This window comes from Neodiprion virginianus, chromosome 6 (assembly GCF_021901495.1).
Source record: "Neodiprion virginianus isolate iyNeoVirg1 chromosome 6, iyNeoVirg1.1, whole genome shotgun sequence".
NCBI classification, from domain to species: domain Eukaryota; kingdom Metazoa; phylum Arthropoda; class Insecta; order Hymenoptera; family Diprionidae; genus Neodiprion; species Neodiprion virginianus.
The window spans coordinates 9281571-9301203 of NC_060882.1; the positions used below are offsets into that span (position 1 = coordinate 9281571).

At 37.0% G+C, this 19633-nt stretch overlaps 2 protein-coding genes across 3 annotated transcripts; one reads left to right on the plus strand and one right to left on the minus strand.

The window, feature by feature from the left end:
• The first annotated feature begins 1121 nt into the window (after positions 1-1121).
• On the plus strand, positions 1122-19585 carry LOC124306787 (uncharacterized). Of its 2 annotated transcripts, XR_006908684.1 has the most exons (4): positions 1122-1382; positions 2258-2425; positions 2822-3156; positions 19576-19585. XR_006908684.1 is itself a non-coding variant. In XM_046767793.1 (3 exons), the coding sequence occupies exons 1-3, from the start codon at positions 1304-1306 to the stop codon at positions 3025-3027; spliced, it is 453 nt and encodes a 150-aa protein (XP_046623749.1). In that variant the 5' UTR covers positions 1122-1303; the 3' UTR covers positions 3028-3718. The 2 variants fall into 2 exon arrangements, 1 of the variants encoding a protein (XP_046623749.1); XM_046767793.1 differs by lacking the exon at positions 19576-19585 and having other exon boundaries at positions 2822-3718.
• Positions 2940-16184, minus strand: LOC124306785 (uncharacterized). The gene is made up of 5 exons (XM_046767791.1): positions 16037-16184; positions 5280-5397; positions 4635-4709; positions 4361-4561; positions 2940-4083 (listed from the first exon to the last, which is right to left on the minus strand). The coding sequence occupies exons 1-5, from the start codon at positions 16043-16045 to the stop codon at positions 3866-3868; spliced, it is 621 nt and encodes a 206-aa protein (XP_046623747.1). The 5' UTR covers positions 16046-16184; the 3' UTR covers positions 2940-3865.
• Positions 19586-19633: the final 48 nt, after the last annotated feature.

Consider the following 19633-nt stretch of genomic DNA (forward strand, 5'->3'; position numbering starts at 1 on the left):
CTAATGTACAGCAGAATTGTCTAAAAATTGAAAAACTATTGATTTATAATGCAAGAAGGTGCAGAAATTATGCCGTACCAATTGAAAAATATGATTTCCAGCCATCAAATATCATAAATTATAGTTGTCAATACAAAATTGTCAAGTTTTTTTCTTTTTGTTTGTTTTATTTTGTCCCACGATTTAAATTGTTACGAGGCTTTCCGCTGCTTTTCGCACATTCTCACTGATCCATATAGTTTTCTGGTTAAGGCAAGTTTGTAGCGCCATCTCTTGGGATTATTATATAAATAATTTTTCTCCACGCCGGACAGTGGATAAAATAAATTTCTTCTCGTCAGTGGAGTACTCAGTTTGAAAATCCATAATTGGAACGTGAATTGAAATTCCTCTTGATCGTTTATTTTTTCAGCATTTTTGCGCCACGTGGGTTACTTGGGTTTCATACTGTTGATGGGCTCGTTTTGCTATTGCGCTGGACTTGTTATTACTTGCTATCATCGGGACAAATTTACTGTAACCAACTACAAAGAAATCGAAGCCCGTGAAAACAACAAAGCCGATTTTTTTGACTGAAGGCGCTATGAATAGTTCTAAATGTTAAGATTTAGTGATGTATTCTATACTCTGAATAAATGAATTTGAACAAACTACTCGTTGAGTAGCATCATTTCAACCTACTTATTTCAAAATCAGCCCTGTATGAGGCTATTCGGATGAGTTTAAACACCCTGTCAGAAAAAAAGGATCGATCGAAAAAGAAATGTAAATCGATAAAACCATGTAAACACCAATTTGTCAGTATCAGTATGAATATTTTTCTAGTATTATTCCACTGATTCAATTGTAGAAACTGACCCGAAGCCAATGGAAACTTGTTTAATAAAATGCAAAGTAAAAAGTACAACCAAGAATTAGGCGACTAACGATAGGTACAGTATTGAAACGTCGTTTTGGTACCATGCGGATTTGACACTTAGATCACTGATTAACGAGGAATCGGATCGAGATGAATGTCTTATCGACATAATGGTCGAATACGCATGCAGTAATAGATACAGATTTCCAAAGTATCGTACGATGTCCGGTATCACGCACTGCAAAGTGAAAGGAACTAAGACAGCAGTGGGAGCAGAACACAGCTGTGCAGTGTAGAATTGACAGGAGTGACTGGTTCTGGAAGAATTTCTCAACTTCGATACAAGATGGCTGATCGTTGAAAAAATCGTACAAAGATCTCGCCGTTTTGCGCCCAGTTACAATCTCCGAGTGCCAAAATATTGTTAAATTCCGATTCGAGACAATGGTGTCCAAGAAAGTGACTCCGATTTTCACTCTAACGATCATACTCTGTGCCACTTTCCTACCACATACTGTCGAAGGTAAGTTATCCAACATGGCGTCGTTTTATATCCGGATTCAAACTTTCACCGGATTTTGGTTGAACTTAATTAATGTTACGTTTGAGTAATTGTTATTCACCGGTAACGAATGGTCCTCACCCCAGTAATTTTCTGCGTCAAGTGCATTCTTGCACGTATAATTTATGATGGATTTTAGTAGATTTGTTATTGTACGGGTCACCCATGGATGTAATTCAATGAATCGCAAGTGATTATTCGTTTCCAAAATCTTACACGAAGTTGTAGTATAAACAAAATTGAGATTCTACATTCATAAAAGATTATTTTGATGCAATGGTTTAATTTAGTTTCAAGTTTCTCAATACTGTACGTAATATGTATTATTCGCATGGATCCAAAGGCAAAACAAAGCATGCAAAACTTTTTTTTTGTGCATTTCATAAAGTCGTTGTCTCATTTTAATTTATATGTTTCAAGAAACTTGTTAGCTTGGCCTGACCTGAAAACCCGGTGATATTGTTAATGAGGGTTGACGAATTACGAAAATCGGTTTATTCATAAGGAAAATGACTCTCGTTTACTTTTATTTGTGAAGAGTCAGAGACTTTGACTGTTAAGCTATTTTGTTGAAGAAATATTAATATGTTCGTTTATATGAAACGTTCCTTAATCGATCACTATTAATAAAATAAATATCAGCTTTTGTGAGAGTCCGAATCATGTTTCGACTGGATCGATTTATAGGTCTAAAAAATGAAAACCATTATAAGATAATGACAACATAACCGTTTTCCGGTTTATCAAAGACTCTTGATGCTATCTTGAAATTGTTTCACAACGCTCCGATAAATTATGAAGAATTAATGAAACTATACCAAGTATTTTCTGCACAGGTATCCTCAAGAGATGCGTTCAGTGCAGATCGAGGGGTGAATTGGGATCCTGCAAGGACAAATTCACGATGAATGCAACGCAGATTGCCGAAGAGCACGGAGTGGAGGCAGTTCCATGCGCCTCCGGATGGTGCGGAAAAATAATCGAGAGTCAAAATCTCAACAACGGTAATTTGCATAATTTACGTAAATATCGAACGAATGATGAACATAAGCTTACCAAAGTCTGAATCACGCATGTTATACGGAATATTGACTTTTCAACATCGGCGATGAAGAAGGATCTCGCAAGTGATAAATGTAATTGCGTATTTTCTTATCTGATCATTGACCATCCGGATGACATTACAAGCGTTTTCTGTTCTGCAAGGTTTTATTTCATAAGGTTTTAAAAGTTGGAAACGAAGGTACTTCAATTGTTGGACACTACTGGATTTTTCGATAAGCCGCAGGTGATTTGGCATTTGAAGAATGGTCAAATTCCCGAAAATTATTATAATAATAGCGTTGAACGTCGATAATACATTGAACGGGTAAATCTAATTCACATTTCATTTTTGACAGAATATGGAACAGCGACACAACGAATGTGCCTTCAGCGTGGCCCAGACGATTACGAGGAACGTTGTTCGAACACAGTTTGGAACTACAAGAAGGTCTACATATGTTTTTGCCTAGGCGATCTTTGCAATGCCTCAACGAGAACAACTTTGCCCAGCATTACGTTGCTAATCGTAATTGGTTTTGTGGGAAGGTGGTTTATTTTATGATCATACGCACCAAGATAATCGTGTCCATGTAATAATGTATAACGAAGTGCTACAGCCACAGAAAAGAAGTACTTTTAATTGGGACTTTCGAACTGCTGCAGGGTGATAAAAGTGACCGCTTATCCAAACGTTACATGTTTTATAATATGAGGTGATCGGTTTGGTGATGAAAAATACTCGATAATTTATGGTGGTAAAATTTCTTATCGTTTGGATCACGTTAGAAGAGAATCAATTCCCGTATGGTAAAGAAAATGTATAATGTTTGGTTGGTTACATGATTATATAATTTTGGCAGCATAAATATGTAGTATGCTCCGTTTGAATATAAATACCTACATATATACCGTATTGCGAAAACTATACATGCATTGTGTGTATACCCATATACACAAATTATGTGTATTCTAATCAGTATAGTTTATAGCATTTATAAATAATGAACTGTGTATATTAATGTTAAAAAATATTGTCGTATTTCCAATGAATTGTTAATTTTATACAATGAATAAGTCTATAATGTAATCGATAATTATACTTATAATACTCATTCGTTTGTGTCCTCCAATTTGTATATTATATATATAATACAAAGTACTCGAGAAGTACCCGACGATTTTATAACGGGACGCCCAAACATGTATCGTATATGTATATTATATTATATTACGGATCTACCAGGCTGGGAAAATTTGTGCAAAAACAATTTATTGTTAAAATAAAATCGAAGACGGTTAAGTACGAAATAGTGAAAATTTGGTCGAGATGAATGCTGGAGCATTGTAATATAAGACACGAGAAATGATTTCTCACGTCCGTCGTTGTTCGTTTAAAATAATCAATGTCCACGTTTCATTCCTTTTCTGTAAAACGGGGATTCTGGCCTCAGGCTGCTGAGGACGTGACCGTGCAATCCGTTGATCCTTCGTTCTTCCTGATTTCTGAGCAAGGCTCGCGCGTGAGGATAATCATCATAAAAAAGCTCTCCTCGGCCGTAAATGTACTTCACAGCCAACATCGCTTCCTCTCCTGTCAGAAGCAGAGGATCCGGATGATCTGTGGTCAAAATTACAACCTTGTCAGTAAGCTTCCACAATGCAAAGTGCAAGAGTATTGAGGAAGAAAAAAAAATTGAAGCCCATCAATTTTTGGGAAGTAATTGTTGATTCAGAAGTAAAATCTCAAGTAGTGGGATTAATGAATATGAAATAATTGCATAATACGAAATTTTCTTCGTCGGTTGATTCTATTTTTCAAAAATCTAATAAAAAGATCACAAAACGTGATTTCTTCGAGCATTTGAGTATCAGGTATGAAATTGTCATTGGTATACCAAGCCCGTTGGAAAAATCCGGAGTTACGTGATCCTGAGAGCTGTATCCCAAGTCGTTGATGTCGATCGGTGGCAAGAAAACGCCGATGGGCCAAAGAGCTTCGGCATTTCCCGGTGATATCGTTCTTTCGCGCAAGGATCTCTCCGGAGAAGAGGCTCGATCGAACTGCTGGACTTCCTCCAGAGGCGTCGTTCTTACTCCTGGAATATAAGTTGGAGTTATTTCCATGCCATCGAAATAACGTCTTTCAGCAATTCTTCACACACTACGTACCGAATTGCCTTGAACTTCGTTCGCCATTTCTCCGTCCTACCGAGAGAAAGGACTTTTGCGCCACCGTGTTACCTGCTAGAAAATTGCGAACAATTTACGGATTTACGAACTGACAGAGTTATGGAGGAATGATCAGAATCTCTTAAATATATTTAAGGTGTTCGAATTCTAGCGCGACATTTTTTTAAGTCATCTGAAGTAGCTTTTGAAATATTACTTGGATTCTTTTATTTTCACTATAATGAACTTCTCAATCCTGAAATTAATAATTCAAATGCTGTAGATAAGTACCCTGAAATATTCGGAAATTTCCTCAAATTTTTTGAACCTTATAAAAGTCGTTGAGATCTCGTGAAATCTACCGAAATCTTTGGCAATCGTACAAAATGTTTGGAAATGGTTGTTAAATCGGTTGAAGTCGTCTTAAATATTGTCAAGTAGTTATTGAAGTTACTCGAGATTTTTGAAGCCAGGAAATTTGAAACATCGGTAATCCCGAAGCATAGAAAATATTGAAATCCCGACAGAAAGCACTTGCAATAACAATGATAAAAAATCAGCGTCACACGGATGCAATTTTGAGTTAAATTGGCCGTGACATGAATTCGACGATTATTCATATCGTCGTGAGAATGCAATTATTACCATGAGTCGTGAGTCCGTGTTCATAGCTGTGAGGTGGGGACACAAATTTGACGTGTATGCTGGCAAGAGGAGCGGCTTGAATCGTCATTGAAGTCGTTAGCAGGACGAGAACCTTCAGCTGTAAATGAAGTGATGACAAAGGAAGAGAAACGGAAAGACATATGTAACAGAATAAGAGAGAAAATAAAAAAAAAAAACTTCGTGCGTAGTGTAGAATAATACAAGTATATGTATATTATGTTGAAATGCCGCAGGTATAACAATTCACAGATAAATAATTGTCAAAAGAAGGTGGTAGGTACGAAGTGAACCTTGAGATTGTAATGCGCGGACATTCGTTTAAACAACAACATCGATAGCCGCAGATAAACCTCTCGACGCGTGAAACCGAGCCTGAAGCTTGCGGTTTGTAGTTCAGTTCCCCGGCTGTTATCTGTCGAGGCATCGAATACGGGTCACAATCCAACTTCTGCACTGCACGATCAATGATTTGCATAATTTAATAGCTCGGCCGTGAGTCGTGGGCTTAAAATTTGTCAGCATTTATTGCAATATACACAAGAGCTGTTTCGGTGCATCGAAGGAGAGTCAAACATTTCGTGCCCGTTCATTTATTTACCCGGCGATGCAGTGGTTGCGAAACAATTTTTATTCGGACGAAACGACGTTGACGTTTCGAGTAAATTAACTGATTAATGGCACGTATTTATAATGAATATTTGATCATACACTACCGCATATCCTGCACTGGCCTGATTTCATAACTGTATCGATGCGATGCGATGATTTCATTGGTTGATAATTGATTTTTATTTATCATTTAATCCGCTAATTTGCCTAATAATTCTACACACTACGAACGATTATCGAAGGACGCGACGCGTCGAAATTGATGGATGGAACTATCGCTATTGCAGTATAATAATTCGCTGGGGGATTTACGATATTGTTGCCCACAGAGGCGATTGAACTACCAACTATCAATGGACAAGCTTATTTGTTTCGATTGCTTAATAATAATACACCGTCCATAATCTATATACAATTCCGTACTCAACTTGTCGGACCTTGCTCCGATTTCACGCCATTTAGAAGCACCTTCAATTTGAATAGTTCATTTATGACTTGCGCTTCGCTCGATAAAATTGTTACACGTATATCACTTTCGATCTACATATGTATATTACACATTCGGGTTGATCCGGTCTGTTCGATTCAATTAGCCTCGAGTTTTCGCTGCAGATTAGAGTCGATTCGTTTATTTTCTTCTTGTTTCGAATTCTCCACCACTTCCAAGCTGTCTTCTTTAAACAGAGAAGTCACGCCCAAAATTTAGAGCTTTGTGCAAACGTAAATTTTGTTTCTGGATTCAAACCAGTTGTTATAAAGAGGAAATTTTGTGTTTAGATACGAGGCATTCCACGTCAAATTAGCAGCTCATGTACCTCATCCTCTTCGATTTTAATGATTTTTTAGTATGATATTCGTACCGACCCAAAAAACGTCTCGGAATTTCTTTCAGATTTTATTAACCACCGGTGCAATTTCAAAAAGATCGAAAAATCAATTCGGAAACGACATTTTTAAAAATCTTAAAATTCAAACTGATTCTATGATCCAGAATATGATTTTTGAGCAACACACGATAATGGGATCTACTAATTTACTACTTTTGTCGTAAGTTTTTAGTTTTTCCATGTCGGAATTGTATTTATTTTTTCATTTTTTATATGCTATGATCTAAATTGATTGCAGCATCATATTTTTTTCATGATCTCGTGATCTATTCGGATCAGAGAGTCGAAAAAAAATTCCAATTCTGACATGGAAACCTTAAAAACTTCTAAAAAAAAAATAGTCAATATTGTGATCCCATTATCGCGTGGTGCTCAAGAATCATAATTTAATTCGTGCAATTTGTGTGAATTTTTTAAGATTTTTATAAATGGTGATTTCAGAATTGATTTTTCAATTTTTTTCAAATTTCACCGGTGGCTGAAAAAATTTGAAAAAAATTTCGAAACCTTTTTGGATCAGTATGAACATCGTGTTAAAAATATTGTTAAAACGGAACAGAATCAGATACATGGGCTGCCAATTTGACGTAGAATGCCTCACAGATACTCTTATCGAAAATGCCCGAATTTAATTAAAGTCTGTACGAAGTTGGAAATCGTGGACAAATTACTAAAGTAATAAATTTCAACCCGTTTCCCCGACAGTTTGAATTTCAATCCGTCATAATTGGATAATTTGCAAAATTGATATTTTTTTACCCGAGCTATTTCATTGCGGCAAGGTATGAAAGTAAATCGTTTGCGAGTTTGTTTCGCCACATTGAACATTAAATTATAATCTCGAACCTGAATTATATAACAAACTTGTTATGGTAAATTTTTGCAATTATGTACGTAATTCAGAACACTTTGTACAACACAGTGCAGTTCTGCTTTAGCCGCATACCATAGACGCACTCAACCGCGAAGAGCATTTTTTCGTTTTCAGTGCGTCTTCGCAATACCTTCTTACGATTATACTGCAGGTTTAACGGAACCGATGAACTCACCGTCGAGTGAAAAGTCTAATACGTTGGAATATAGGATCTGGGAATCACCGAAATATTAAAACCAAATCACGTCACGTATGATTACCTACAATAATTGTAACCATCGATTGAGAAATGACGATATAATTGAACGTGAATGGGCATAATTGAAAACCAATGCTATAATCTGGCAAGCATCGAAAACTAAGGTGAATGAATAATTTCCGCAGATTACGGAATACCGAGAGGAAGAGTTGAGCATTGGCGTGCAGAGCCGCAAGTATTCAGAAATTAGAACGAGGGAGCTACGGAGTATAAAGATTTACGAGTGGAAAGGAAAGGAAAGCAACATTGTGCGATAGTTGGCCGCTTCAATTAAACTGACCTGTCAATAAATTCATGAAAGCAGCTGCGGGTTACAGAAATCGGTGTTGTCACATCCACGGCGTTTATATAAATTATACAGCCTTCGAAGATAGCGAGGCGAGGATAACACAGATTTCTTCTAAAAAGAGATTGCAGAATCGCAATAACTATCTCTATTTATACGTATGTGCAACAAACGGGCATTGTGCTGAATTATTCTTATACAAAGGTGTAAAGCCTTTCGGTACACCTCGTTACCATTGCACGTAGAACGTAACCACCCTAATTCTCGATGACTTGCAAGTAAAGATTTGTCAAATGAATTACGCCGCATTATCTCTCGATTCATTGTTCGTCGTTTCTCGCAATGTCCGATTACGCGTAACGAGAGCGTGAAAGAAATGTGTAGAAAGAAAAGAATGTGGAACGCTGCTCAATCGCAATCAGGTATAACGTACGTCACGTACCTTTTGTTGTAAACAAGGCACTTTCATTGGGCGACAATTGCGCAAGCTTGACAATTCGCTAACAGTCGGATAATTTGTCGAAAAAAAAAAAAAAAAACGAGTTGAAATAAAGAGTCAAATACGAACGACTGATTAGTTGGTATTTTTTCTTTAGTAGACCGTTGAAGTTCTTAAGTTTGAACTGGAATGGAATTTGAAAGCTTAGTTGGACGAAGAAGAGCGTTAGAGGTGGACTCACGTTTTTGTTATAATATGTCGGTGCGCAAAAAAATAGTCAGTATTGCGCCAGCAGAATCTATAGCAATTAAAGTGAGATCAGATTTTACCCAGTTTTACATTTTAGTCATAATTAGGCTGGCAGTATAGTTATCCCAACTGACGTACCAGCTACAATCATTTTTTTTCTATATGAAAGAAACTTGGTTCTCCAGACGGACAATAAAAAAATAATTCCGACCATCGGCTCTTCAGGTTTTCTAGTTTGTTGAATATCAATACCAATTGATGATAGTTGTGTAAATATGAACCTGTTTAAACATGAGAAAATTGATTACGATCAATGTCGCCATCAATGAAGTAGAATTGAACGAAACTAAAAGTCCTCATCCCCGTCTGATTTTGTTGGTTAACCAAAAAGATAATTTTTCTCACAAAACATCCCCATTGCTTGTTCAATTCTAATAATAAACGGTTGGTTTTAAACGTAAATAAATTTCCTACAAACCAACCGATTTAGATTTTCGGTGAGGATAATGAATTTATTGTTGAATCATAAGTTCATAATCTGCGAATTTATACGATTGTAGGAACGTGATTTTTTTTCCAAGTATCGATCAGTTTAAGAAAAAAATTTGTCTCGGATAATTTACAAGGGATTCATTTATGAATGTGGTAAAAACATTTTTTATTACTATCTGACAAATCACACATGGGAATTTTCGGTGAAGGAGTAGTAGAATATGTGATATTTTTTTTTTAACATTCCTAATAAAAGATGGTATTCACGATTGAAATTGAAAGTTTTTCGATTTCTTAGCTTCAGATGCATTTTATTAAAGCTTTTGTTCCGCCACGTTTCTGTTTCAACATATTTCGGACTTGACTGTACCTCTCACGCAGCTTTAAAACTATCTAAAAATCATGTGTGTCTAGCCGTTCAAACCGGTATAAAACTTGGAGAGTTCAACTTTATACTTTAATTACCTCATTCGTTTTCAATGCGAATAAGCTACCGATGCAGATCCGGTTCAACAAATCAGAAATGCAGATATATGTCTGCAACGTGTACGGCGTTTCCACTTCGGACGCGTTTCGATTCAGATCTGACCCTTGTAAACCGGTCGAAGCAATGGCTGTAAGATATGCACGAGTGCATGATACATACGTCATATACTAGGTATAGACTTATCGCAAGGTGAGTGCGCGTTGCGTCATTTATAATATGATATCGTTTTGTTTATCACAACTTGCATTCAAGTTTTTCATGCTCTAAAGAATACGACGATTTTAAGTTATAAATTAAACTTTGATCCTCACAATTTGAACCGTGTGAAAATCAGAGATAGCTTAATATCAGTGATTGAAACTTTTCTTTTACGCAATCGTTTCTTGAAGAGTTCCTATGATATTCATACTAGAAAAAATTTTAAACATGACTCGAAATCGCAAAGCTTTTCCAATCCAGATCAAGAAATTCTAAATTCTGTGTAACTCATTCATGTTCACGAATTGTTGAAAAATACATTATCTAGGTATTTTTTCAAACTAGTTCAATGTGAATATCCAAAAGCATTTCACCCTGGTCTCTGGGACGAGCTTTACCAAGAACTTTCGCGACTATATAATATGAGAGGTCTCCGAGAAATTGGTTTCAGCAGGCTGGGAAATCCTTGGCACTTTTCGCAGGAGTGGTAACTGAAACTTTCCTCAAATTGAGTCACGCACGCTTCAAGGTTGATGGTTTTTTTTTATAAAATTTCAATTTAAACTTGAGTATTGTACATTCCCATACGCGTGGGCTGAGTTGTTTTACATCCAGCTTGCAGATAGCATCGCGATTTCACTCTCCTCACCTCTTTGCCTTCCCTTTTTTTCTTTTTAAACCAATCATAAATTCAGTACGATAGGCTCCAGATTTCTCATCAGCATAATCCATACAAGTACGACGGGAATTACAACGGGGCTTAAAATTGATTTGACTTTTTTTTATAACGTATTCAATTTTATCGATTACAGGAAACGACCAACGATTTTCACGCCTTAACGAGTATACACCTGATCAAATTCGCGCAAAAAGTAATAAAAGTCGCAATAAGTAATACAGTACGTGTTATATATATTATGCATGCACGCAGGATATACATGAATGTGCACAGCTCGCAAGTATTGTATCTCATATATCACTGTACATACGGAAGACACATGGAGGCACTTTATACTAGTATCGATGTTACACAAATACCTTTGAAAATTTATTGAACAAGTGCAAGTATATACGTAAGATGTGAAGCAACAGTCACGTGAATTGGCCATGCAACGAACTGCGCAAGGTTCACGTGCAACTTCCAACTTATATGGCATAATATCTCATCGACTCTTCAGACTTCGGGACTGATGCTTTTTTTCAACAAGGTTCATCACGATACCAAGAAAGGAGGCGGTCAGAGTTGAGACGCTTTCGATGAAATTATTAAAATACGCGCAGAAATTTCTTGCAGACTTTTAAAGAATTCAGTTTTACAGTACATATCTTCCAATAAAATTTGTCAAACGTATATCCCGGAATGTGCGAGAGAATTAGAGGTTAAAAAATAGCCGGCTCTTTCATAATCCATCTTTCATCTTTGTCACAGGTGAATCAGAGTAAAGCGATCATACATCGTGAGTTTTTTGAACAGTGAAACGATCCGTGCGCCTGATACAGGCAACCGGGATCACATCACATGTCCAGGTTGAGCACCGTATCCCGCCATCGCATTTGTTTGAATCTGACGACAGTTCTACTCTTGATTTTCTCATTATTGTCTTTGTTTATTGTCGGAAATCAATTTTTCATCATTTTCCGCATGTTGTATTATTCAGACTATTTTGACAAATAACGTTTGTTACGTTTGGGACGTCCGTGGTGCTCAACCTAAACACGAGCTGTAACTCCGGTTGCCTGCATCAGGCGCACGGATCGTTTCGCTGTTAGAAAAACTCACGATATGTCGATATATCGTTGAGAATATATGTATCCGTATTACACAGATGCGAGCGATATGTATAATGCACGGGGAAGCGGGATTACATTAATGATTTCGCCATATACGACGGGGACTAGTAAACTAGACGGTCTGTTGGCTCGGGCATAGATCGCATGAAAGTCATTGTACTTTGTTAGATCAGGCAAGCATTGAAACAACGTTCACGAGACGTGGAACAGACGTAAGTTTTTTGGTTTTTCACACAACATGAGCAATGCGAGACTCCCTTGAACTCCAGATTTCAGCAATTAGAATCAATCCTCGTTACAATATCGGCTGACAGTCGAACAATTGCCAATTGGCGTGCATTGTATTGCAAAATAATTGCCGTTTCGAGATTACTCCAGACGCTTTAACACTCGCTTGCTGGTTGTCCGTGTCTTTCCCGGCCCGAGAAGAGACTGAATTGCAAAAACTGGATCGCTGCACAGAGCTGATTAGCAACTTTGCGTACAAAATTTCGCAATTTACTTCGCAGAACTAACACCTACGCATTAGATTCATTCTTCGCATGCGATTCCGTATTCGCAGATGCTGAACCCTGCTACGGATCCATTTACGACACAGGCGAATATAATTGCGGCATCATTTTCTTGCGAGGCTCGAGCAGTTAAAAGAGATCTTAAAATTGTAGGAGAATTCAATAAGGCTGTAAGTGCCATGTTTGTTTTTTTTTTTTTTTTTTTTTTTTTGGAAAACATTTTTTCCTAAATAACACTTACAGCTTGTATAAATTCTCGTTTGTCGGCCAGTTTTGAGGAAAAATATTCACCAAGTCAATGCGGCTGCCGCAGCCTTACGATAAATAAATATATCATTCAAGCAAGGGGGATAAAAATGAAAAGAACAAATTCCGAGAGCGAGCGTTATAGGTATGTACTGAGTTCAAGGGTTAAACCAGTTTTCTCTTGGAATTGGCTTGCAACGTGATACTTGCACGCTTGTCAGTCTGGCAGAGAACAATGCAGCCGTGAACCACGTGCGTAGAATATATCGCGTTATCACGATAAACGTAAAATGCATTACTTGGTGCACCAAACTCACCGCGGGAGTGTAATGTGCGCTTGCAAGCTGGCTATAAACTTGAAGATAAGCCTACCAGATAAACTCAGTTCCGGGTTCTTAACTACATACGCATGTAACTCCAGTGAGTAATTGTCTCACGGTAATTTGTTCATTCGCGGAAAAATTCACTCGACTCGTGTAAGCTCAACGGATTTTGTCAGGTTGTTACATGCAAACGAATCTCTGCGCTGGATATATCATCCCGCAAAAACAGTTTCAACTACAGCATTTCACCGAATTTTTATGAACTTCGATGATTCTCTATATTCTAGTTTTTACATTAGAAAAAAAAAACTGTCGCCGTTCATTACTCGATCACAAATAAACACAATTATACTTTGTAATTGATTTTTTTAAACTTGCTTGAAAAATATAAATTTTTACCGAAAAATCGCTACACTTTTGCTAAAATTTTATTTCTGGCAATATTATATGGCTACCAAATGTTTATTTTTGATAACTGCGGTGAATTTAGAAAAAAAAATCTTCAATTAAACTCTCGATCAAAATTTTTCTTCTCTGTTCAAGCATTTTAGAATTATAAATACAGAGGGATAGTTAAATCTAAGGTTTGGAAAACAAGTCACTTCCATTTTTCAAATGCAACATATTCTAATTGTGTGTAACAATTGAACACATGCTACCGTTATTGCGTAGGTGTATTTATGTTCGTAGTCAGTTATAATCCGTCAAGTGCTAGGCTGACATTCTGTATACCCGCAGGGTTGTTCCATTTACAGCTATCTGAGACAAGGGCAATCGGATTATACAATTAACTTTGTTTTCTTGCATTTTTTATCCACTTCCACAGTTACAAGAGCAGTGATATCACTATTTGATAACCTGTCCTTTTGTTCCCTCAAATCATACCCACTGCAGATATTTCTAAAATCATTTCCTCCATTAGCGTAAAATTTATAAAACGAGACCCATTTATCAATAGTTGCTTCTGATTTTCGATTGCAATAAATTGAGAATAATTTGTTTCAAACCGGAAAACGAATTTTCCATTCAAGTCCTTTCAAAAATGACCCGGAGGAGAACATATATGATTTGATTTACGTTTTAGGATTATTAGATCCAAATTTCGTCGGTGTCTTACCTGATTCGTCCATATACCATTTCTAGATCTGATCAGATTGCAGAGGCGTAATTATATCGCTATACTTGCTTTTATCAGATCTATTTATAAATCAAATATGGTTAGATCTATTAAAGTCCAATCAGGTTTATAAATTATGTATGGCTGGATCAGACTAGTTAGAGATAAGATTTTAATCTACTTAAATCTAATCAAGTCTAACAATAAGTGAATCAAATCATATCTGTTCGAATAAAGTTTCGTTTTAACTTTCGACAATTTCGAACTACAAAACAGTTCGTCAGTTACTTCAACGGTTCTTCCGCAGGTTTAATCCCACGTTCATTATTTATATAAATTTGTATACATAGTACTCTACTATTTTGCAACACAACATTTTGCACACTTCGACGACAAATAATCAGTTTTATTCTAAAGGTCCATCAATTGCCTTTTACCCACACGCCTGACAGTATTTCAATACATGTAGTGATTTAGTAATGAAAATTTTGTGGTGCAAGGTCTGTAAACGATAGTGGTTTCTGATTTCATTGTCAGTAGGTAAGTCAGTCGTTCGCCGAGTCCAAAAAAAGTAATCGAAACAAAACGATCAGGAGTGAATCGTCATGGTCAAATCGATAATCTATAACTGACTCTGGACAAGTACAATTCACTCCAAAGCCTTGAGTGACTGGATCTCAAATATTGCACACCGTTTCTATAATCCATGTTGAACTGGTTTGCGCCCTAAGAATCAGTAGCGGTGCGGTTTAGATGAACGTTTGCAAAGAAAAATATCCGACTGCAAAAGTTAGACAAGATAATACAGCGTTTTTTGCTCTGCCGCGGCTGTAATTTGTCCAACGGTAATCGTTTGCGATAAGTCAGCAGCAATTAGGGGCCATTACTCCGTGCACATTGCAGCCAAACTCCTGCTCACAATTGGCGAGAATCTAAAACCACGGCTGAAGGAAAATTGCAACGAACAATCGGGAATCCGGTAATTGAAATAACTCCCGCATTTACGATGGCAAGTCTGGTATAAGAATTATGGGTATAATTGTCGGGCCCAGAAGCGCGTGCTGACAGACCTGGGCAAACTTCAAGACGGTGTGTAAAATGCGTCTAACAGACTTTCGCCTTCCGTTCACCACGAAGACACATCGTGCCTCAAACAATCTCATCACCCGTTGCAACTCGTATACAACGTGGGAAAAATTGCATAATTTTACCGGTGGCTAATTCTTCGAGGAACACTGTCACGGCTGTACGAAGTCATTGATCGAACTATATTTATGTCACTTCGGTCCACCTATGACGAAATTAATCCTAACTGTACGCTGACAATTTAATTCTTACTTGCATCTTACTTGGAGTAAATTTGGATTTTTCTTTAAAATTACAAATCGCAAACCGTTTTTTAATGCTCAAAATTTGACACCTTGTCATTATTCACCTACAGCAGTTCAGCTTTTACAGTGTTATTTATGTTTCGTTTCATCAGCGACGAATTTTATAGAATACAAATACAACGATTGCATCAAATGTGAACTGAAAAAAATTATATTTTCAATTTTTCATACCGCGCGAACGTTTCTCAATTTCGAATATTTTTATCAATCTTTTTATTTTACTTGGTGGGATCAGTATGACGACGAGTAAGTGAGTAAGACTTCATAAATCATGGCAGACCTTTTAATAGCAGTTTAAGTCACATCAATTACAATGCATATCAAGCTTCCGTAGGTTGAGCTGTCAAATAATTACGCGCTAAGTCGTTTAAACCGATGATTAATCCAGCCTCGAGTCACACTCGCAAACCGCTCTAAAGAGTCGAGCAAGTTATCACAAATTTGTGTAAAATCCGAACATTTTTACCTGACTCAAAGAACTGATTCACCGCAGTCATTTCAAATAAATAAAACAGAGAGGAATGTTTGACTAATGATTTTTTAATTTTAAGCAACTTATTACTTGATCAGACTTACCGTCATCATTATACCGTTGCAGTTTTTGTCGAACCGATAAATGCAGATTATAATCCAAGGCTCGAGCGTTGGAGCGGATATCACCGGGATAACGAATACTCACGAATCGCGGTTGAGAAGGTGTGTTCGATGTCACAGGATCAGTTCGGAACTGATCCAGTTCTCGTATCGTGAGAGAATGCCGTTTGCACTTTGCTGTTTGCTGGCAGAGGAGCTCCCGCCTGGTGTATATCGCATTCAGTTATACTCATCCAGCCCCTTGGCTACCTTCTACCTTGGACTTAGAGGGGGGGAAAGCCCACCTGGGCCTGATTTGCGAAGGACTGTAGGGACCACTGCATGACTTTCATATCGTAGCGATCCTTCGATACTGCAAGGATAATTCTAAGATTCGATCTGTCAATTGCTGACGTGAAAAATTTGAGACTCGGAGCAGTTCGAAGACGCATTGAAAACCAACGAGAACGAGTCTAGATCCGATTCTGCTCTATTCGTACTAAATTTACAACTTCCTGGAGTAGAATAAATAAATTCGAGTGAAACCAACTTCCAATTAGTTAAAACAGAGAACTAGGCTGCCGTATAAATTACCTAATTCGGAAATTACGACAGACTCTGTTATAATCGAGTTGGTATAATTACGATGAAGGCATTTCAAACATGCACGCGTATAAGCTTGCGTTACAGTTCTTTCAACATCCAACTCGTATTAGCGGGGATTACGAAGGTGATCATATTTAATTACAACTTCATTCTCGCATCTGTCTGTCTCCAGAGAACGAAGATATTAGCTCATTACAGTCGACAATGAATCCGAACGGTAATAACTAAATCAGTTCTTTAAGTGTTATTGTATCGTGATCAGCGTTATATCAGTCGTTAATTATAATCGGTAGCGTCGCTCATGCTATTTTCATTTAACCAGCTATTGATCACGACCTACAAATCTTTCGGATAATTACCTCGTGCTCATACTTATAAGAAAAGTCGAAGGCTCCGGACAAATTGGTTCGCGGGAAGATTAATCGAAATCGTATGATAAACGCGTCAGAATGCTGGCATTTAAGTGTACGGATCTTGTATCGTGAACTTTGTGTGTGAAAGTAGAAGCCTAACAGTTTGGGAGAGGTTTTTTGTCTGTTGATATTCATAAAATTCACCCAAACCGATCACCCGATTACTTGTTACAGTCATGCTGCAGTCGTCTCGACTGTTTTTTTGTTTGAGCTTCAATGCAAAAAAGGCACAGATCTGTTCTCCGTGCAGCAAAGATAAAAAAACCAGTTTCTAGAGCATTTCCGTGATCGATACTCCGAAATTAGGATCCTGAAAGTCTTGATCCCGCAACGACAAATGAAGGTGGACCAGTATAATTGGAACTAGACTGCAAGTGTAGGTGTTGGACTTTCCAGTTGACTCAACCAGCTGCCGACAGGTTTTTTTTTTTTTTTGTCAGGGTAGAATGATGAAGGATATGCTAGTATGCAGTGGGAGCAAATTAAAACAATGCAGCGAATCTATATCCCGAAGTAGCCGATATCTTGAATATTACTTACGCGATGTATTGCGGAAGGCACCGAAATGCAGAAGAATTTATAAAAAAAAATGTCAGCTGAGACTAGACGTTCACATTTTTTGCTGGACTATCAAATGTTCTTAGTTTTTACATTTTTTCCCGGGTGAAACTTTTCTTAAAATCGAATATTTTATGCTCGTAAAGCCTCCGGAGTGAATATCGAAGACCAATCGACGAAGTAATTCCTCAATGTCGTTTAATTATAACGATAATCCTACCTTCGGTAAGAGAGAATGATTATTCTTCCAATCATAACTGACAATGGGCATAATTCAGGTTGCTTGAATAATTGGATATAAGATGGTATTATATAGTCTGTCACCGATTGCTTATTAATATAATTAATCAATCGACGTCAATTCTTAAAAATCTCCAGATTTTTTCTACATTTTTACGTGTCAACGGTTTCGATTATCATAGGAGTCTGGTATACAAGCGAGAGATGCGAATAAACATATCGAAGATTGATCTTGACGGATTAGGTCCAATCTTTTTTTTTAATTCCTCCTCGTTAATTTATGTCAGTCCAACGCGCAAATGTTCGAGAAGTTGCATTCGTGCAGGCGAAGTTAGTAGGACGTAAACGATTAATTATTTCTAGTTCTACTTGTGTCTTGTGCCCGAAATTGAAAACCGTGGATGCGATAATACTGTGAGAAACAACTCTTTCGGTTTGATTTTGTTGCACGCTCCTTTTTCAAGGCCTTTCAAAAAAGCAAACTAATTCATTATGATCAGAGCTTGTAAATTTAAATACCATCATTTATTATAATACAGGAATGGAATAGGGACACGTACGCAATATTTCATACGTATAATCGTATCACCGATCTCAGTTTCAGTCACAATCTAGATCATCGGTTGTACCATTGTTACGTCTAACAATGCCACTTCGTGTGATCCGATTAGGTCTATAATCTATACACAAGGGCCATGTAACAATATACGTATAAATCGTAAGAATAAACTAATTTTTTTTTGTTCGTATGTAGTAATATATATACCAATAATATATTACAGGTACTTTAGTTGTGGAAAATGACTAGTCCAAGATTATACCTTTACGGTACTGAAAGTGCATAGATTGAATATAATTCGAATACGAGGCTGTATTATACTTGTATTTTTGCATGTGTTAGCTGCTCTGTAGGTAAATTATTCTGCAGTCTCATTCGCATAATTTATACATTTATTTGTGCCACTTTATCAAATCAACGCTTTTCATGTATACTGCATACTTTCCGAGGTATAAGCGGTGTAACTGCGCGGTGTCTTATTAATTGCGTTTAAAGGCCGTCGACTTCGCACAATTGCTCAGGATTGACGTAAATCATTTGAGAATTTCGCCTACAGCAGTGCGTCGTATGTTCGATACATTAATTTCATGTTCTGAAGCCAATCCAATTAATTCCACATGTGGAGCATGATTAACCGGCACTTATTTCTAATTGTGTCCCCAGGTGCGATTTTTCGATATTTCTCCAATGTCAATGATATAGGTATGATGTTGTGTAACGCATTTCAATGGTAGAATATACACTATTTTACAGATTATAGTGCGCAATGTCTTTATCAGAAATTTAGTAACTATTTCTTCACGTACGCTTCGATTACAATCTGTAATTTGCAATAGCTGAAATATATAATTTTAATTTCCCATTCTATTATTTTCGTTTCATGCTAGGACCCTGTATTTTCTCACAGTTACAAAATGTAAGCAACTGCAGCTTTCCTCCACGCGAATTCACAATCGGAAAATCAATGTCATTCGGTCAATCACCTTTAGTTTAATCCTAAGAAATCACGTTTAATTTGTCCAGTATTACTGCTAATAATATATAAATGATTGCACATTGTTGTGAAATGTTGTTATTGCCAACGATAAAATAGAGAGTTTGCACAACTGTTAATAGAAATTCATAAATTACAAGCATTTCTAAAAGATAAACTACGCGTGTAGGAGGTCAAGAAGAATCGACGGAATCCCTCCGAAAAAAAGTCGAAAACTTCAGTAATGCATT